At 36.6% G+C, this 20,322-nt stretch overlaps 1 protein-coding gene across 4 annotated transcripts; it reads right to left on the bottom strand.

Moving 5' to 3' along the window:
• Positions 1-1,005: 1,005 nt before the first annotated feature.
• Dcun1d5 (defective in cullin neddylation 1 domain containing 5) lies at positions 1,006-20,299 on the bottom strand. 4 transcript variants are annotated; one of them, XM_021171443.3, is made up of 9 exons: positions 19,943-20,299; positions 17,944-18,035; positions 15,934-16,004; positions 15,497-15,588; positions 4,641-4,749; positions 4,437-4,541; positions 2,651-2,753; positions 1,818-1,967; positions 1,006-1,317 (listed from the first exon to the last, which is right to left on the bottom strand). In XM_021171443.3, exons 1-8 carry the CDS (start codon positions 20,026-20,028, stop codon positions 1,843-1,845), a joined length of 783 nt encoding a protein of 260 aa, XP_021027102.1. In that variant the 5' UTR covers positions 20,029-20,299; the 3' UTR covers positions 1,006-1,317; positions 1,818-1,842. The 4 variants fall into 4 exon arrangements, 3 of the variants coding, with proteins under 3 accessions (XP_021027102.1, XP_021027103.1, XP_029337655.1); XR_015048903.1 differs by having other exon boundaries at positions 1,176-1,317; positions 1,705-1,967; XM_021171444.3 differs by lacking the exon at positions 1,818-1,967.
• Positions 20,300-20,322: the final 23 nt, after the last annotated feature.

Below are 20,322 nucleotides of genomic sequence, written 5' to 3'. Positions count from 1 at the left end.
AAAGAGAATGTATCTATTTCTTTCTACTTATACAATGGAACAAGTACTACTACGAATGGGACTCAGGTTTTGGGTCTCAAGAGTTTTCACACAAGGACACTGGGTGATCTGAAAAGCAATAAACATATAGGCCTGATGCTAATCTAAAATGTACCTTCCACATAAATTATACAAGTTTGTCACAACCTTTCTGCTAGTAGCCAAAGACTGTGATAAATAGCAAATATATGACTGTAAATGTAAACTGCTTCACTGGGGTTAGGAGTATAGCTCAGTGTAGTATCTCACATAGTTCAAGGTCTTGATTTTGACCTTCATACAGGGAACAAAGTAAATGGCCTTATGAGGTGTACATTTACATCAAGTCTCTCATACTTTCTTATAGTTCTCTTCTTCTCCAGTGTGTATCAAACCAAGGCTACAATACTGAAGCTCAAGTATTCTAAAATCAGACAAAGTGCTCTCAGCAAACCCATATAGCTTCATGGTTAAAAACACACTAATTACTAAATAATGGTAAGAAAGAACACAACTTCAATACCGGTTCTAAAACTTTCCTAAGGTTGACTGACTACACTCTTAGAAATAAGACTTTTTAACTTACAGAAATACAGAAAACTTACAATTCACATTAAGAATAGTTATTGAAAACTTAATGGTTAGAAAAATAAGACAACTTTAACATAATCTTTCTAATCCTATACTCTTTAGATAAAGTTGGCATAAATAGCTTTTGTAACAACCTTCAGTTGGAGCTCTTCCCACACTATTAGCTGCTATCAGAAAAACAGGATCCTACAAGTCAATGTTACTATGTTTCCTAATTATGCAAAGAGGAATTATTAGTAGCCACACCGTTGGCAAGCTATACTCTCAAGTATTTAGATTGTTTAAAGTCTTTAAAAATCTACAAACTCATGGTGGTTTAGAACTTCAAAAGTTAAAGAAATCAAATTTACAAAAATAAATACCACTCTGACACTCAACGGACATCTTCACTTTAAGGCCTTTGTCACAAATCTGAATCTTTATTGTTCTGAAATAAATGTTAAAAACATAACTTGAAACAAAAATGTCAATATTCAGTCTCAGAAGACATGTGGCTCAATGCCCATCACATGTAACAAGAAAACTTCCTTTAAAAAAAAGGAAAAGAAGTACTATGAGAAGTCTTTCGTGAGTGAAAATGCACCCTTTCTGTACTCTGCCTCCTCTCTGCATTGTCTTCACAAGGTCTGTATTGTCTTCACGACAGTTCTTGCTATGATGTTTGACGGATTTTTTGCCACTCAACAAATTCATCAAGAAGAACAGGCCCTAGAAAGAAGAAACAAGTTTTGTTATAATTCAATAAGCTCATTCCTCTAAAAAGTTCTTTGGTGGCAAGGATGTGCCTAACCTGACTTCATCTACAGCTTTCTGTCTTTGTTTCCACCCCCAGGTCATATCCTTCTGAAGGAGTCTTACATGAACTCCCTTATAACAAAGACAAAACTAACCTTTTCCCACATAACTGGCATTTTAACATTCAGAAAAAAACATTTTTTGCTATATTAAGAAGTATAAGCATTTGTTAAGGAGGAGTGGCCACACAAGATTTTATTCTAAAAACGGGACACAGTAAAAAGAACAGCACAAAGCAAATGCCTACTACCTGATGACCACTAAAATAGGTTTTATAATGTAGAGGTTGCAAATGTTTACCACCAGAAGCCAAGTGGGCCATTTAAATGAGGTTTCAGTATTTGTGTTTTCAAAATGTATGGAAAGTATGACCACGAAGATAAGATTGTCTTGTTTTTCTCAAAACATAAAACCTCTGTGTTCTTTTCTCTCTTGCTTTTAGCAGACCATACAAAAACAGCTGGGCAGGCAAAGCAGTAAATGGCAATATTGGAACACTGTGTGGACTGCCAACTGGAGAGCAAGTTCAACACAAGCCACTACTTGGTTCCAACCTCTGAAACCTACAAAGGAATACAGGTGCAATGTGTCAGATTTTCTGATAGTTCAAATACATTTACAAGTTTATTTTTATATCAAACCTCTCAGCTTTAAATGCTGGTTCAACATACACAGATATACACATGAGCAGGCTCTAGGTAGCCTTTGGTCGGCTAGCCTACTTCAGAAAACGATTATTTTTTCAAAAATTAAAATCTACCCCATCCTGCAGGGAAGAACATACAGGAGACAGGTTGTCTATTTAGAATTTGATTCTTATGTGTCTAAGTGTATTATTTCATGGATTTTTTTTTTTTTTTAAAGGAAGGCACTTTTCCATGTCTCCCTTGTGAACCCTGAAAAACTCCAGCAGCCCTAATGACAATACAGGCCCGAAAGCTTAAGAGTACTACAGAATTAATTTGGCTATTTATTGTGCCTTTGTTCTTCTAAATACATAAATGAAACTTTCTTCCACTAAAATGTCAAGTGGCAAAGTAGAACTCTGGATGCTAGGCTGAGAAATGATCATTGAGCTGTAATGTGTAGTCACTGAGGAATCAGTTTTTTATTACTAGCGTAGATTTTACAACACCCCTGAATCTAGACTGTGTCTCCCCAAATAATGAGTTACTCTCACACTAGTTCAAACGTTCTGTTAATGCTACAGAATGAATATTTTCATAGGGATTTATGATATACTTACAAGCACCGTCTTCATCGTAGTTACTAAGATCGGCATGAACTGTTCTGCTGAATTCTAATACATTGTACCACTGATCTTTGTTCATAACACGATACTTTGATTGCTGTGGAAAATGATATAAACATTTGGACTACAGAACCAACATTCTTATTGGGGCTTGGTATTAAAGACTCTAGTTATCCATTTCTTATTTGGCCTTTTCTAAAACATTTCTTCCTTTTCTACTTGCTGGCTTTTCTGGCCTTATTTACATGTTATCATCTATTTCCTTTCCAGAAAGCAGTAAGACTAACACTGAGATTTACATATATGTACACCCATGTGGCTCTCAACGAGATCACAATATAAAACCTATCCTACATGTAGTCAGTCTGGCTGTGTGGTTTCCACTATTCAGAACCTGTGTGCACTGTGCATCAGTTATATTTTGAAGGAGGCATCTACAGAAGTAGTGGAAACAATATGAGTTTGGATCCAAATCCCAATGTGGACACTCAATTGAGTGTTCTTGAGAAAGTTACTTTTGTAACAGAGAACTTGGTTGGCAGGTGCCCAGGGTTCCTTCCATTTCCAACAGTACAACTAGGTTTGGTCTCACACACACACACACACACACACACACACACACACACCCTGTGAGCCCAGGACTTGGGAAGCAGAAGCAGGATGCTCATGAGTTCAAGGATGGCCTGAGTATGACTCTGTCAATGTCACCCTCAGCACAATCTCCACCCAAAACCAAACCTACCACCACCACTATCACCAAAAGAACCCGAATACCAAGCCAAGCCTAGTCCCCATTTCCTCAGCTGCTGAATGATTCAACTTAACGTGTCTAGTTCTTCTCCGAGCCCACAGAAATGAGTAAATAATCATCTAAATGTATGCTTGTTCAAGTCACAGAAAAAAAAAAAACACATGTACCAATCATCAAAAATATCAACTTTACTGATTGATTTAACAATGTACAAAACTCATTTACCCAGGCTTTAAATACAATTTCTCTAGTAAAGTCACTGTAACAAGAAAACTGTATGATATTATTTCCAATAGGAAAGGCATCTCTTAATTAAGAAATGTCTAGAACTATGTCCCCCAAAACTGAAGTTAAGAGGTTCAAAAATAAATACAAAAGAAATCAGTAGGAGAAGGTTCATGTCTTAGCACTGCTAGATCTAGCAGGTGCAGCAAAACTGTTAAGAGGATGTTTATTCTATGACGCAGCATATGACGTATGGTAAGCAGTTGAGTGGATAACTACTACAGCATGCTCATATTTGCGTATACAAAATATTAAGATTTTATTCTATTTCTTAATATTGAGACTAATTAGAAAATAAAAGTTTTACTGCTAAAATAAATTCAGTTGTGTATGCTTCCATCTAAGACTAGGGGATGGGGACTGGGAATATGGTAGAATCTGGTTTCGAAGTTTGAGATTTATGTACTAGCATCAATTTTCTCTCACCAAAACCTCAAGAGATTAAGTTTATAAGAAAGGGCTATTCTAGAGTATTTTTCCTGGGACTCCTCCTAGGTAAAAGGAAAATCTCTTACAATTGTTTTAATGTAATACAGGGGGTGGTATCTAAAGTGTAACAAATGCAAAGCATGTATTCTGTATTCTATCACCAAGTTATACCCCAATTCCCAAGTAGTTTACGTACAGAATATATTAAATAACACAAACTTATGTCTAGAACTGATAATGAGTATGTACATATTTTGTTTCTTCAAAGTGTATTCTCAGTCCAAGTTTTAAACATTTTAAAATACCCATACATACCTCCAGGTACTGGTAAAATACTGAAAAGAGTGGCCATGTTCTCCCAAGCAGCAGAGCTAACATAGACTTCGCAGTATCAATATCAAGGCTTCTCTGATCTTTATCCTAAAATATTATAAATAAATAAATAAATAAATAAGTAAGTAAATAAATGTATGCTCATAAAATGAAACCACTAGGATTTGAAGTGGCAGTTGTACTTACCCTTGCAAAATCAAAGGCATATCTGTAGATATTCTTAAAAGATGAGATGTCATTCAGCTGAGAGCGCAGAAAATCAAACCTGCTCTGTAACTTTTCTGTGCAGTCACACCTTAAAGACAGAGGTCAGAGAACATGTTAAGAGTGAGTGAATATATGAAAGTACTTTATTATCGATTTGACAATGTAAATAAACGTGTTTGAAAATTGCAATAAAAAAGCTGAGAAAATTTGGCAATCAGAGTACACTGGAATAGCTTTGAAAAAAATAAACATCTCAATTAAAAATTCCAAGCAAATCACAAACATCTCTTGGTCTGAGGGTCAGAATGCCCTACTTTCTGGGCTCCATATCTCATGTTTAATTCTAGTTCTGTTTCTTCTCCAAGGACTCAGAAAATCATAATCAGGTAATTTCCATATTTCTTTAGAAAGTTCTTAGGCATCAGCTTGGGGAAAAGGATCAGACATAAGTGGTTTTAAAAAGTTTGGGATACCACAGAATTAATGTAACTGACCTAGCTATTCACAGATCCAGATTTCCACAGAATAAAGGCCAATCATCAAATCACCTAACTTAAGGGTGCAAATGCAAAGCTACAAACAAGTTGTCCATATTATTTCTAAAGATGAGACATTAAATAGAAACACCCAACTCAATAGTCTTACTGGTTTTCTGATGTTGTTAACAAGAAGGCAGACGAGGCCTTCTTATCTGGGGTGAGTCCCCAGGTTTTCCTGTGACTTTCACATCCTTACTGTACTCTAGGCATTTCATTCACCATTCTCAAAAGTCATGGCTCTGCTTCAGCACAGTTTACTTCTTCTATTAGGAAAGGATGCAAACTAGAAATTAAGACCTGAGCAAACTTGCTCTCTATATGAAACAACCTGATTTCCCATGATTAAACAGGTTGTATCATCTATTGTAACTACAGTATTCTATTCAAACTGAATTTCAGAATTCATGCTGCAACACACTCTTGTTCTAAAACTTAGCCAAGTTTTTCACTATCTTAAGTCAGCAATGTGAGGGTATATGTGTTATGGGTCATACAAAAGGATTTTGGTATATCACTATTGTTAATTTAATATTTAATTCCCATAAAAGCCGAGTTTAATCTTCTTACATGTTTGATACATTGATAATAAGACATTTGAGAAATACCCCTTACTAGCTTTGACAGCACACTTATAGACAGAATTAAAAAAATAAAGTGAACATTACATAAAACATTTCGTGAAACTTATTAAATACTGCAATTAGCATTTATCTAAACGAGATAAAAAAGACACTTGTAACTACTTCATTAACATTCAATTTTTGACCATTTAAATTTTCTATTTCTTTGTAACCTATTTTTAGTATTTATATTTTTCTAATCATTACTTAACATAAAAACCAATTTAAAAGGGTTTTCTACATTAAATGTACATTGTAAGGGTGGAGGGCGAGAGTAGTAACTATGCATTATATACATGTCTGACACTGCCAAAGAACAAAATTAAGTAATAAAAGATGTATTTTTAACTTATACTAGTATTATTTGTTTTTTTTTTCCTTTTAGCTATTTTCTTGCCCAATATTGCTAGAATTTAAGTCATTTAATACAGCACTTGAGATTGGAAATTTTCTTTTTTGGTATAATTTCCTTCTTTGTGATCACAAATTTTGTAAAGAAATTACTGCTTCAATTCCTTAATTCTAAGTGATAACTTTTGAAAGATGTGTTTCAGGAGTGGTAGAGATAAATTGTCTTAAAACAGTTTTAAGAGAGAATGAGAAAACCAATAGAGTGTCTTCCAATGGATTTGGGTCTAAATGATGACAGGAGGGGCAGTGACCCAAATAAGATGAGAGAACAGAGAGGATCCTGAAACTTTCTTACACAAAATGAATTACCAATTTTGGCTAAATTGAGAAGTGTATTTCTCTTTTCTTTTCTGTTATGTATAACTAATGCAGATGGATTATATAAAGCATAAGAAAATTGTGAATGAAGGCAGGTGTGGTGACACACATATATACATATATACATATACACACACACACACACACACGCATGCATACATACATACATACATACATACATACATACATACATACATATATTGAAAAGCTGAAACAGGAATTCTAAGTTCAAGGCCAGTCTAGGCTCATTGTTGCAAGCTCTAAAATTCTGAAATGGAAAGACTTAAATTTGACATACAGTGGTAAGCCTGCTCAGTTTTTTTTTTCCCTCAGATATCCTTAAAGCTGCAGACAACAGCAAGTCGAGTGTGGTGGTAAATGCCTATTAATCCCAGTTCTGGGAAGGCAGAGGCAAAAACAGAACCATTGGGGCTGGGGAGGTGGTTTAGTGAATACTGTGCTTGTCACATAAGCTTGAGGACCAAAGTGCTGAGCTCTGCTTTCAACTGAAAGACCATGCCTGTAGAGTAGAAAATAAACTGAAGACACATAAGCCCCCCACACATGTATGTGCAGTTGCACACGTGTCCATGCACAAATACATACCACACATGTGCACATGGGATGAGGGGGAGAAAAGGAGAAAACCAAACACTATTCATTTTACTAAAAAGTAACAACAAAATAACTCCTAATGATATTCTGCTATACTCACAGATTAGTGCCTATTTCAACCATCATCAGAGAGGCTTCCTCCTGTACAAGAAGGGCCCATAGACAGACATCATATGCTGAGAGGGGGAGAGGGGACCTTGCAATACTCAGCTCTAAATACTGCCTCCATTAGATCCCTCCCCTCAGGGAACCTCTGGAAGAGGAGGAAGGAGGAAAAGGGATGGAAAACATCAGGAGAACAAGGTGCTCTAAAACAACTGACCAAAGCTTGTATGAACTCAAGGAGACTGAAACAAAGCACAGGGCCTACATGGGTTTGCACCAGGTCCTCTGCAGACAGAGTCTGACATCAAACAGTGCAAAGTTACTAAGTTAAACAGTAAGCTCTAGGGTTAGCTGACAATGCAGACAACCTCTAACCATTAGACCATGTAAAGAGAAACATGTCTCTTTTTTTTTTTTTTTTTTTTTTGGTTTTTCGAGACAGGGTTTCTCTGTGTAGTCGTGGCTGTCCTGGAACTCACTCTGTAGCCCAGGCTGGCCTCGAACTCAGAAATCCGCCTGCCTCTGCCTCCCGAGTGCTGGGATTAAAGGCGTGCGCCACCACGCCCGGCTGAAACATGTCTCTTTTACCTATTACTATAATGACCTCAGAAACTTGGGGGCATTTAAGATCGCCACACTTACATCTGAAAATATTTACTAGGTACTCCATATTCAGTTACATTTATTCCCTTTTCTCTCATGACTTAAGTCAGGGTCTTATCCTTTATGCTTATAACTGTGAAATACTTTCACATTTTTAATAGTATGACCTATATTCTCACCAAAAATGTAGAATCTTAAATAAGACTTGCTGTGCGAGAAGGCAAACATGAAAATAAAACAAGACTCCTAATATCCAAAGTTACTCATTTCCCTAACAAAGTTTGTCAATTAATTTAAAAGTACAACACAGGGTCTATGATAGACTAGTAGTCCTACTTTCCTGGACAGTATCACAGGAGTCTCCAAAAAATGTGCTAAATAAAGCATGACCACTAAATATAAACCATAAGATAGACTGCCATATTTAATAGACTTATATTTAAGTATGAGATAGTTATAGTTTCTGTCTGGAAGGATTTTAGTGCAAAGGAATGTATCAAACACAAATATATAGTACACAAGGAGTGAACAGTCACTAGGGAGGCAAGAACCCACAGGAACACAACCAGCATTACCTACCTTAAAATATGGGTTACAGCCCCATAAGGGAAAATCATATAGTGAAATGCATTTATGGGCGCATCACAAAAAATCTGGCAACAGTCAAAACTTCCTAAGTAAACAATCATCAAAAATTAATTAAAAATGTAAACGAATCTGAGGTGTTTCTAGTTGTGTTTGCCCATATCGAATCACATGACTTTATTGCATGCAGCCTTAGTTCTAAATGTACAACTCACAGATTTTGCATTGTTACAACACAAGTGCTAGTAAATGCTGTCTCAAATAATGTGATGGTTTGTGTATGACTGTCTCAGGGAGTGGCATTATTAGAAGGTGTGACCCTGTTGGATTAGGTGTGTCACTGTGGGTGTGGGCTTTAAGACCCTCATCCTAGCTTCCTGGAAGTCAGTATTCTGCTAGCAGCCTTCAGATGAAGATGTAGAACTCTCAGCTCTTCCTGCACCATGCCTGCCTAGATGATAATGCACTGAACTTCTGAACCTGTAAGCCAGCCCCAATTAAATGTCCTTCATAAGACTTGCCTTGGTCATGGTGTCTGTTCACAGCAGTAAAACCCTGACTAAGACAAATACCTTGACTTAGGCTCCAGAATACGTTACAAATGACTATTTCTTCATTGTGCATACAATGTTTTCTTCTCTTCTAAAAACTTGATGACTTAATCACAGAGAACTAATTTAAAATATTTTCCTATCATCACTTTTCAGCATGTACAAAATTTGGGTATCTTTATATTCTATTGTGTTACATAATGTTTGGTTTAAAAACTGATGTTTAAGTTACTGACTTACATTTCATCCTGAGATTAAGAAATATCCTGTATTATCCCTAAATATACTTATCATTTTGTACCAAATTATGTTTTCTATTCTCAGCACTGACAATTGTAAATAGCACTCAATTCTAATTCTGAAAAGCAGCGATGGTCTACCTGTTTTGAAGCATTAAATGTTTTAGATGATTTAATTGTATTTTTTAAGATTTATGTGTTTGGCTGTTTTGTCTACATGTCTGTCTATTCACCACATGCATGTAGTGCTTGCAGAGGCCAGACAAAGGCATTAGATCCTCTGGAACTGGAGTTACAGAAGGCTGTTAGCCACCATGGGAGGTTGGGGTGGAGTTGGGGAAGGTGATGGGAACTGAATCTCAGCATGTTCTGATTTGTATGCCTATTTTATTTACCTGTAAAACTAGCAATACAACGTCTTAGCATGACTACCCCTCTGGCTTCCACAGCTACTTGTATTTATGTATACATATTCACACACAGAGATACAATACAAATAAATAATTAAAAATAAAATCTTCTAAAACATAGGAATAATTTCACAAACCATCAACAAGATAAATTAAACCTTTCAACTTGGTTTGTTCTGCTTGTGTAGGTGGTATATTTGTAAAGCATATGTAGGTGCAGGTTATATGCATGTCTAAGACAATATCCGATGTCTTCACTGACGACTCTCCACATAACTGAGGCAAGGTCTCCCACTAAACCCAGAGCTCACTGATTTGGCTAGACTAGTAGCAACTCACCTCCAGTGGTGCCCTGTCTCTGCCACCCCACCTCTGTGGGATACATTATGGTACCCATCCAGACTTCTTGCATGGATGCTAGAACACAAGACCCAGCCCTCATGCTTGTGTTGCAAGTGCTTTATCCATTCAACCATCTCCCCAGTCTATTTCCTTACTTTCACACAACAACAATGTCAGAGAATAATATATACCCTAAGAGAATATGGAGGTGAAGTTGCTCCTTTGAGGCATACAAACAAACATCAATTCATTCGCCTCACTTATACTACACACTTATGTCCAAATATGTCCTAGCATTTGTAATGGCCTCATGTTGATCTTGAGCAGATACAGAAGTTAAAACCATCAACTGAGCTAACATGTTAAGCATGTTAGCATGTTTAAAACTAACATATTTAAGTGTATGACTCTTTTGTGTCCCTGTATGCCTGTGCATGTGTGTGCCAGGCATCTGCAGTGGCCAGAATTACAGACTATTGTGAGTTACCATGTGGGTGCTAAGAATTGAATCCAGGTCCTCTGCAAGTACAGCCAGGACTCTTAGCCTTATTTATTTTTATTAATGTAAGGATGGAGCAGAAAGCTCCATATTTATTACAAATATTATAAGCATGTGAACAGAACTATAAAACCAGTATTCATATCCAGGCAATTATCAAAACCACACAATTTCCAAATAAACTCAGTAGGTCTAATTATCAGTTATCTCAGAACTTAGAAGTTTAGAAAGACCATTCCCGTACATACTTAAATAGTTCATCATGAATAGTAAGAGATTATGTTTTTAAATAACATTCAAATAAAATCGAAGAGATTTTGGGTTCTGGCACAATATAAGATTCTCAAAGAACATGGTGGTTTGAATGGGTACAGAATGGGCTTCAATTTCAACATGAGGATTTGGATGAAAATACTTCAAGAAAGAGAGGAGGAATTCATTTACAAGACTTAAGTGAGGCTCTATTCCTAATGTGTGAATCGCAGTAAGTACACTGCGGTACACAGACATGTTACAGAACTGTATCATGTTTTAGATTAAGGTACTGGAATGTTGAGGAAGGCATTATGAAATTGTCAGACTGACTCTGAGAGGAGAATGGCAACAGCAATTTGTGGTTGATGATATCAACTCCAAACAGATAGGAGTCACACCCCATACCTACCATACCGTACATCAACACCACTCTCCTGCCTTCAAAAACTAAACAGACAAAAAACAAGTTATTTTTCCTCATTCTTCCCTTTCTTAAGATTTTAACTCAAGCCAGCCCTTTTCCTTTAATCTTCGTCCAGGTATCAAGACGCAGCCCAGAAAATGCACAGCGCTGCCCCTTCTGGGAAGAAATTTACTATTTGTCACTACAGCTGTTATGGCTGATTTACTACCACTGCTTTTCACTATTATGATCACGGACAGTCCCTTCAAAGACTGTGACCACTGGTGTTTCCACCAGCATAGTATTTAACCCCTATGATAATACCAAACTTCTAGCTAGTAGATACGGGAGAAGTTCTCTACCTAGTGTAACATGCTACAAGAAAAACTTCCAAGTATCTTTAGAACTATCTTCTTTAGATAAAGAAAATAAAAGTTCACAGCCTCCCAATGACATGGAAATAGTGTGCCTAAAGTATAGGACAAGGTTCAGTTTCCATAAAATTCTCAAGTCCCTAAAACATTAAGAACACTCACTTAAACACTACTGCAAAACTCTTGTGTGATTCCTGAGCCCAAAAATCTAATTGTTTCCCAATATCTCTTAACATATTTAAATTCCCTCCATATGTTAGATAAAGTACTAAATAGCAATATAACAGTATTCCATATAGTATAACAGTATTCTTGAATTTTAAACTCTCCATTGCAAGGTTACTTACCTTGTTATTCTAACAATCAGATTACTTCTTTCAAACTCCATGAAACATAAAATAGTCAATCTAAGTTCAATTGTTTGTAAGTCTGTGTTGCAGGATATTTGATCACACTATGAACCCCAAGATTTGTTATTTAGTGAAAAAATAGTTTGTAGATGTGGTATAGCTCAGCCCTTAGCACACAGTTTTAATATCCCTTACTGGAATACAGACAAGCCCTTAGTACAAACCTTTATTTAGACCCAAACAATGAAGGTAAAGTTAGTTTGTAGAAGGAAGAGCCCATGTTTGATAGTGATGTTTAATTGGAAGGCAGACAAAGTGATGAATCAGAGAAAAATCTGATAGACTAGGATATGCCCATCTCTCATAAGAGAGAGCAAAGAGAAGCTATAGTAAGAGGGAACAGTGAAGAGAAAAGAGGCAATTGTACTGGGACAGTTAAAGAAAGGTAGGTTGCAGAGAGAGAGAGAGAACGAGCTAGACACAGGTGAAGACAACACAGATCAGAGAATTAGAACGAGTCAGAATATTAGAATAGACTGTCAAAGTTAGTGTGAGGCCAAGTACAGCAATTCAGTAACATGCTGAGAGGAGCTAGATTCAAACATCAGCTTGGAGAGGAGTTTGAGCCAGAAGAGCTGAGTTGACCAACTAATGGAGTTCAGAAAGAACTAGAAAGGGTGAGCTTATTCAGCAGTGAGTGTCAGAGGCTGAGAACATTCTACACCTATATTAGATTGTACGAAGATTAGAAGCTTCCAGTACTAGGCTTAGGTTTGTAGATTGAGGCAGTAAGCCTCGGAGACAACAATTACTTAAGGAGAATAAAAGTTACTTTTATATCTCTGTACTTAATAAATTATTCCCTACAAAATGGAAAAGTCATTTATAGAATATCTGTAAGAACACATCAAGACAAATGTTTTTTTTTTAGGAAAAGTATTCCAAACATTTCGAAGCACTACACAATACTGATAATTAATTGTGATTATTTTAGTTCGATATTCCTGAACTGCATGTACATTGTAACTACTAATTTATTTTTTAGTGGCATTCTACTCAAGATTTTTATGAATTAAAAATTAAGTTTAGGGGGCTGGTGAGATGGCTCAGCAGTTAAGATTGCCGACTGCTCTTCCAAAGGTCCTGAGTTCAAATCCCAGCAACCACATGAAATCTGATGCTCTCTTCTGGAGTGTCTGAAGACAGCTACAGTGTACATATATAATAAATAAATATTAAAAAAAGTAAGTTTAAACAATTCAATAGGCAATTAATTTTGATTTGAAGACCATAAGATTCTTAGGTTAAATTCTACAATGACAGCATGTGACAGATGATAGACTACAGTTTTATATTTTATTATGTTAAATCAAATATATTAACACCTATTCTTTTTATACTAAGGTGCATTAATTAGCATCTCTTCTATCTGCACACTATCAAGTTCATCACAATATTCAAGTAGTAAACTTGTGCAATTGGAGAACACATCATGTGCTCTGTCTGTATGGTAGTCTAGATCACAGGGAAGGGAAACTACCTTTCTCCAGGCGAATATTAAAACCACAGTCTTATTCTATCAGAACCATGGGGATAATACCTGAGTATCATGACACACTTCTAGGGGTGCTTTGCACAGTCTATGAGCTTTCTGTAGGAGAGTGACAACAGAAATCCACCTCACAGGCTAACCAAATCCTATGCTAGTACTCAAGCCCATAGACTAAAATTATTCAGGAAAAACATAGAAGACATATTTTGTAGTGAAATATTTTGAAATACAGAAGCTCTGTATTATATGAACTATGCCAAAAAATCCAATAGGGAACTTCTTAGGCTACAAATACAAAATCACTTATTAGCTGCAACTCCCCAAAAAGCAACCTATAAAAACCAGTAATAGAAAAATTACTATAATATCAAAGTAGTTTCACCACTAATAAGCCATATCAGAGTTTATGTTCTTTGCACAACTCATTGTATTCCTACATAATCATTTTATTAAAAGCTAATTATATGATGAGAAATCATCTAAAAAAATCTTTACAAAGATAGAATTTATTTTTCTCTGAAAAATACTATAAAACTAAATGTCTTCTACTTTATATAAAAAAAAACCCACACATGAAAGAAAAAAAAGAAATCAAAAAGTTCTATATCCTAACTCTGACATAAGAAACCATGGGACTTTACCAAGTATTTTATTAACTGTTTTCTATCTCACACTCATTATTTATAAATTAAATGGGAAAACTGGTCTTAAATTTTATTCTAGCAATTATCATTTGGTTCATCTGAGAAAAGAACTTTATCCAAGGAATGAATGTGTGTGTCTCATTTTCCACCAACCTGACTTTTCAAGAAATCTCTTTATCACTGTTAAACAATGAATCATAACACATATGACTGTGTACATGTGTGTATGTACACCTCCCCATCAACTCTAATGTTGGTTTAGTAAGAGAAAAAGAAACAACAGACACTGAAAATTCAAATACATAATCTCACTGCTATGTAAACAAATACACATCCTTCCTTAAGAACTGAGGGAGAGGTAAACAAGAATTAAAAATCATTTGCTCGTGCTAATAAGACCATAATCAATTACAAAGCTAATAGTGCATTGTGTTTGCCTTAAAAATTTTAACTGAGGGGCCTGGAGAGATGCTCAGCAGTTAAGAGGACTTCCGCTTTTCCAGAGGACCTGGGTTCAATTCTTAGCACCCACATAACAGCTCTCAACTGTCTGTAGCTCCAGTTCCAGGGAATCTGACATACCTCACAAACAGGAAGGCAAAACACCAATGTACATTTTTTTTAAAAAAAGGTTATATCTTTAAAAAAAAAAAAGTAATTGAGGTTAGGGTAGAGCACTGTGTTAGCCTGTATAAAGGCCTGGTTTGATCCCAAGCAATGGGAGGAAAAAATGAACTTTAAAATATGAAAATATTTGAGAATGTTGAATAACATTCTGATTGAACATTATGAACATGACCTACTATAAAATTAGCACACATTAGTATAGAAAGGCAAAGTGAATTATCGCAAAATGAAGTAATTCTGAAATGTATGAAAGATTCAGGCATGATATGTTAATCTGAACATACACATGTATAAATTGGCTGAAGCCCACATCGGAGCCGCAGAACGTTTCTACTTTGGTCCTGTGTGAGCTCTTAGGAGGAGATGGCTAACTGAAGCACCATGCAACTCTATCTTTAAATTCATTACAAAGCACAGCGAGGAGGCCCTAAGATTTAAGACTGTCCAATGATGAAATTCTTCATACAGTGGAATTCTGCATTGACTGGGAAAAAACTCATGCACAAATAATGCTTTGATCATTTCCTATTCACCCAACCATTTTCTTATTCAAATGAACCAACACATTTTAGTCAGCTTGAATTTTTTCTTAAAGAACATGAAAAAGGCAATTAATTATTCAATTGTCAAAATTAGAATATAATTTTTCAAGTCTCCAAACTGATTTTTACAAATCAAACCACTTTGATTATTTTTAAGGTAAAATATTACTCCTGAAAATGATGAAGCACAAAATATCAACAAGATCTTTACAAAAGCCACCAAATTTGTTTTTTTAAAAAAATGTTCTTACTGTAATGAGGTCATTCCCTTTAACCATTCTTCCTTGGTAAAAAATCCCATGCTTTCAGCCTCCAATTTCCATGCTAAAACTAACATAATAATCTGGAAAGAACAGAACATAAAGGATAGGAAAAGTCATCAGAGACAATCATGGCTACATTCATTATGGAGAACAATTTCAAACAAGTATTTTCAACTGTCCACTAAACTCTACAGCTTCTGTATTGTTAACTACAAAACAACTGCCTTAAGACAGTATTAATGAAGGTAGACCATTACTCTATTACAAACTGTATTTGTATCAAGAAACACCTTGAACTACTTAGGCTGATTTAAAAAAATAAATAGATGTGAAGAAAAAACTTCATATATTAAGGCCTTAATTTTTAAAATTAATGAAATGTTATAATCCACTTATAGTTCATTCTACTTGGAAATAAAACATACATTTTCAGGTTCAACACCAATGTCTTCACAAAATTTTTCCATTCCTTCTGGCCCTACAACTTCATCAGGACCTTCAAAGACAAAAAATAATTTATATATTTTATTACAATTTATTATGAACATGAAATAAACTATATCACTAAAGGCATCCATGAAAATACAATACTTTTACAATAAGTGAATTTGAGTTTTAGGGCAGCTTTGAAAAGTATAAATATTTGCCAAAATCTTAAACATTTTACTCCTTAAATGCTATAACACAATATTAATTAATGATTTCTTTCTTTTCTTTTGTTTTTTTTTTTTGGGGGGGGGGGTTAAAATCTTCTTACTATGTAGCCTTTGCTGGCCTGAAATTTACAGAAATTCATTTGCTTCTGCTTTTGAGTGCTGGGATTAAAAGTATGAGCTACCACAGCCATTGTATTAAGGAAATATTTTAAAAAGGATTACAAAAAACCTATTCCACTGGTATAATTCAGTAGTTTGCAAAAAGAACAAAACCGAACCAACATGAACTTACTCATTAACAAAACTTAACAAAACCAAACAACCTACTGAATAAAGTTTCTGACAGTTAATGCTATAAGCACATGAAGGTTGATGTACTGCTTTTCTTTAAACCAGATCACTAAAAGTCAGTGCAATTCCTAAACATTTGCTATCAGATTCCAAAAATAGAGTAACTGTACTGCTTTTAAATCACCTACTCACTGCTTAGAAATCACCTAAAACAAATGTCACGATTTGAAATGACATAAATTTATCACTACAAAAATGTCTTGAAAAAATATTCAAATTCCAACATTGTCCAAAAGACACTTCCTGTGTCTAATTTTCTAGTACTTCCACATATTACCCATATGAGCCTTCATAAGCTATAATTTCCTTGCTATACACATGCTGTTTACAATGGTCTCCACAGGAACCACATCTGAAGTCAGGGATCATGTTCTGATTTTTGTTATTATTATATCCCAAGTACTAGCACAGTGTTGGACTCACAGAAAAGTGTTCCATAAATATTCATCAAATGACTCACTAGATGACAGAAGATAACCTCAACTGTACTTTACTAGCATCTTTCAGTAGAAGTGACAATCAGTTAACATTTGCATAGTCAACTGTATCATTTCTAGCATGTTAATCTAAGCTTCAGTTTTCACTCATAAAATGAGGATAACATCTCTTGACAGATGGTTACAGGGAAAATGATATACTTATCACAACCCATGGAACAATGATAGCAATTATTACGTTTACTGTTAAAAATGTTAAGAGTAGAAAATAAATATTTAACTCAATCTTAAAATACCCAGAGAAGTTCTAATAAGAGCTAATAGAATCAAGCATTCAAGGGGAAAAGATATATATGTATATATATATATATATATATACATACACACATACATAATGACTATCTTTATGGTATCTAGTAACATTTATAAAGTGAAATAAGATGAAAACCTCTTGATTCTATATAATGTATACGAAAAACTGTCATTTTTAATAATGGGTCAATATTTTAAATAGAGGTCAGAAAAAAAAAAGAATCCTCTACATTTAATTTGGGTTAGTGGTTGTCTTGGGATATCAGTAATAGCATTTATTTCCCCTGATCTAGAAAGATCACTCTGCTGATCCCAATAGCAAAGTTGTTGGCCCCTTTATCGCCTAGTCTAGCCTTCCACACAGTTAGCTGAAACTTGACAAGATGCCACCACTTAAAACCATAACATGGCTAGTACAAATATAAGACGATTATTACTACGTGTTTTAGCTTTAAGCAAATACTTTTGAGAATAATAATGATAAAAGAAGACAAAAATAAAAGTAGGAAAGGAGGTAAGAGAGAAAAAAGTTGTCAGACATGTTCATGGCACTAAATTCTAAGCCAATCCATAAGCCTTTAGACTTGACACTAGTCCCAGTACACATAACAGGTCAGCAATAATAAAACACAGCTTTTAAATGGGCATGACTGGTATCTTGCTCCATGAATTTCATTACCTGCATACTCATAAAACCAAGCCAGGCACTTCTTTCTTGAAAAATCTTCCTCTCCACTGATGAGTCTAGCAGGAGGCTGGGATCTGCAATAGCTTAGAAAACACACAAATGTCTAAGAGTTACTAAGACTCAACTCTTAGTGATAAAGTAGCTTCAACAAGAATTGCTTCCATGTAAATGAGACAAAATGGTTTTTAAGTTAGCATTATGAGGAAAGGAGTTATGTATTAGCAATAAGGACCTGTACTCTATGTGTAAGAATTTCTAACCAACGAAATCTAAATGCTTTTTGCTTGCTATAGGATTCCAAAACTAGTAACTAAAATTACTTCCTTAGATTTCAAGATAATAAAGACATACATTCTAAGTCTCAACCCAAGACTAGGCTAGAAAGCTTTCCCTAGACTGCTCATGCTGGGCTTGCTCTCTACCACTAAGCTACATACCTTATGGAATGCCTGAAGCCTTACTTCCATTCTGCTACCGATTTGGATTAAAATCCCTGTTATAATTTAGGCTGAATCACCTGAAGTCAAATGATACTGCTCAGTCAGCTGTTTTAACTGACTTAATTTAAATATCCTAGATATGATTCTCCAAGAGCTAAAAAAGGTCAAGGAAAATGCATGCCAAAGGGCATAATGAAAACAATATTTTATACATCACCCAAAAAATATTACCTAAACTCTTTTGCTAAAACACACCAAGGGGAGAAAAACAAAGCAATCAATTACAAAAAAGATTAGGATGAAGCAAGTCACCTTCATATTTTAAGCAGTCCATTTCTTACTGCATCTCTCCTTAAAGGGAAATCTCCTTTGTGTAGTGCAGGCTGCCTTGTTTTTTTTTTTTTTTTTAATTAAATTAGATATTTTCTTCATTTACATTTCAAATGCTATCCCAAAAGTCCCCTAATACCCTCCCCCAGTCCTGCTCCCCAACCCACACACTCCCACCTCTTGGCCCTGGCTTTCCCCTGTACTGAGGCAGATAAAGTTTGTTAGACCAAAGGGCCTCTCTTTCCAGTGATGGCCAACTAGGCCATCTTCTGCTACATATGCAGTTAGAGACACAAGTTCTGGGGGTACTGATTAGTTCATATTGTTGTTCCAGGCTGTCTTGTTTTAATGGTAGTATTTTAATTTGTCACTTTAAGTGTCGACCATTAATACAAAAACAACTCAAAGTGTATGGGAAGAAGCCCACTTCTCAAAACTAAATTGCAATGACTTTCTGAGGAATGAATCTGTGATGACTGAGTATATGCCACAAAACGAGTAAAGGGCTCTTACAGTTCTGCTTTGTTTTCTTTTCCCCTAAGAGAACACAGAGCACAATAGCTTGCTAACGTCTAAAAGGGAGTTGAGAGCTACCAGCGTCTTAATGCCAGAAAACAAAAACCACAAGGGCCTTTTCCAATTAAGTGTAGGGAACTGGTACAGGTGAAGTGGAGGCATGGTGTGTCTAGAAGCCTAGGCTCCAGCGATTTAAAAGGCCTCCTGCTGGGATCGTCCAGGTTAGGCCACTTTAAATGCTAACTCGGGAGACCAATTATAGCAAAGGCTTCCTTTCCACCATTCCCAAGGCAGCTGTCAAAACTCTTCAAGCTCTGCTCCTTTTTTCACACTCTGACATTTAACAATGTGGGGACTAAGCCAATTCTGCTCGATTTAGTGTGACTCAAGGACGCCGTGAATCTTGGCAGATCCGCGCTCACTTCTCGGTTGGGAAATTTGATGGAGAATGCATACGTACGGTCGTCTGTTTCCTACCCTCTGGGCACGCAGACAACAAAGTGGGACGAATCTCGGAGCTTGTCCAAGTACGACAGAGAGCACGTACAGGCGAACACGCGGTTCGGTCCCGCGCGGAGCGGAGACTCTGGGCGCCTCACCGACCGCCTCGCCTCGCCTGAGAGGGCTCGCCCCTCTCCTCCCGGCTAGCGGCCTGTCCGGCCCCGGGGGAAGGAGAGAGCCAGCGGGGTGGGGACAGGCAGTACCTGGGGATTTTACACTTTTTGAGGCCCGCGTCTTCCGCGACCGCCGCTGCCACTCCGGGAGCTTTTCTCTTCTTCTTCACTGGCATCTTCCGCCTTCCCCGGCAAGGTAGACAGGGCGGCCGGGGAGGGGTATCGCGCTCCGCCGCAGGCCCCGCAGCGCCGGCTCCCGCCTGCCAGGGACCGCAGCGGAGGCCCGAGGCGCGACCCCGCCCCGGGTCTCCTCTTTAGGGGCGGTTCCGGGCAGCGCAGCGCTAAGGCCGGCGGTATCGCGGCTCGGGCTTTTCCAGGAGCAGCGAACGCCGACAGCGCGGCACCTACAGTAGCAGGGAAGAGCAGGCGGCTTAGCCTGACCCGGAAGCGGATGGCTCTGGACAGGAAGT

Source organism: Mus caroli, unplaced genomic scaffold (assembly GCF_978045245.1).
Source record: "Mus caroli unplaced genomic scaffold, Mus_caroli_1 scaffold_11, whole genome shotgun sequence".
NCBI lineage: Eukaryota > Metazoa > Chordata > Mammalia > Rodentia > Muridae > Mus > Mus caroli.
This window is presented reverse-complemented; position numbering and strand designations above follow the sequence as displayed.

Excerpts from the sequence above, each read along its gene's own strand:
- Dcun1d5 (XM_021171443.3), bottom strand. The coding sequence starts at position 20,028 with ATGCCAGTGAAGAAGAAGAGAAAAGCTCCCGGAGTGGCAGCGGCGGTC. Across the intron at positions 16,005-17,943 it reads TTGGTTTTATGAGTATGCAG|GTCCTGATGAAGTTGTAGGG; the intron begins GTAATGAAATTC and ends TTGTCTTTGAAG. Across the intron at positions 1,968-2,650 it reads CTACGATGAAGACGGTGCTT|GTTTCAGAGGTTGGAACCAA; the intron begins GTAAGTATATCA and ends ATTCCTTTGTAG.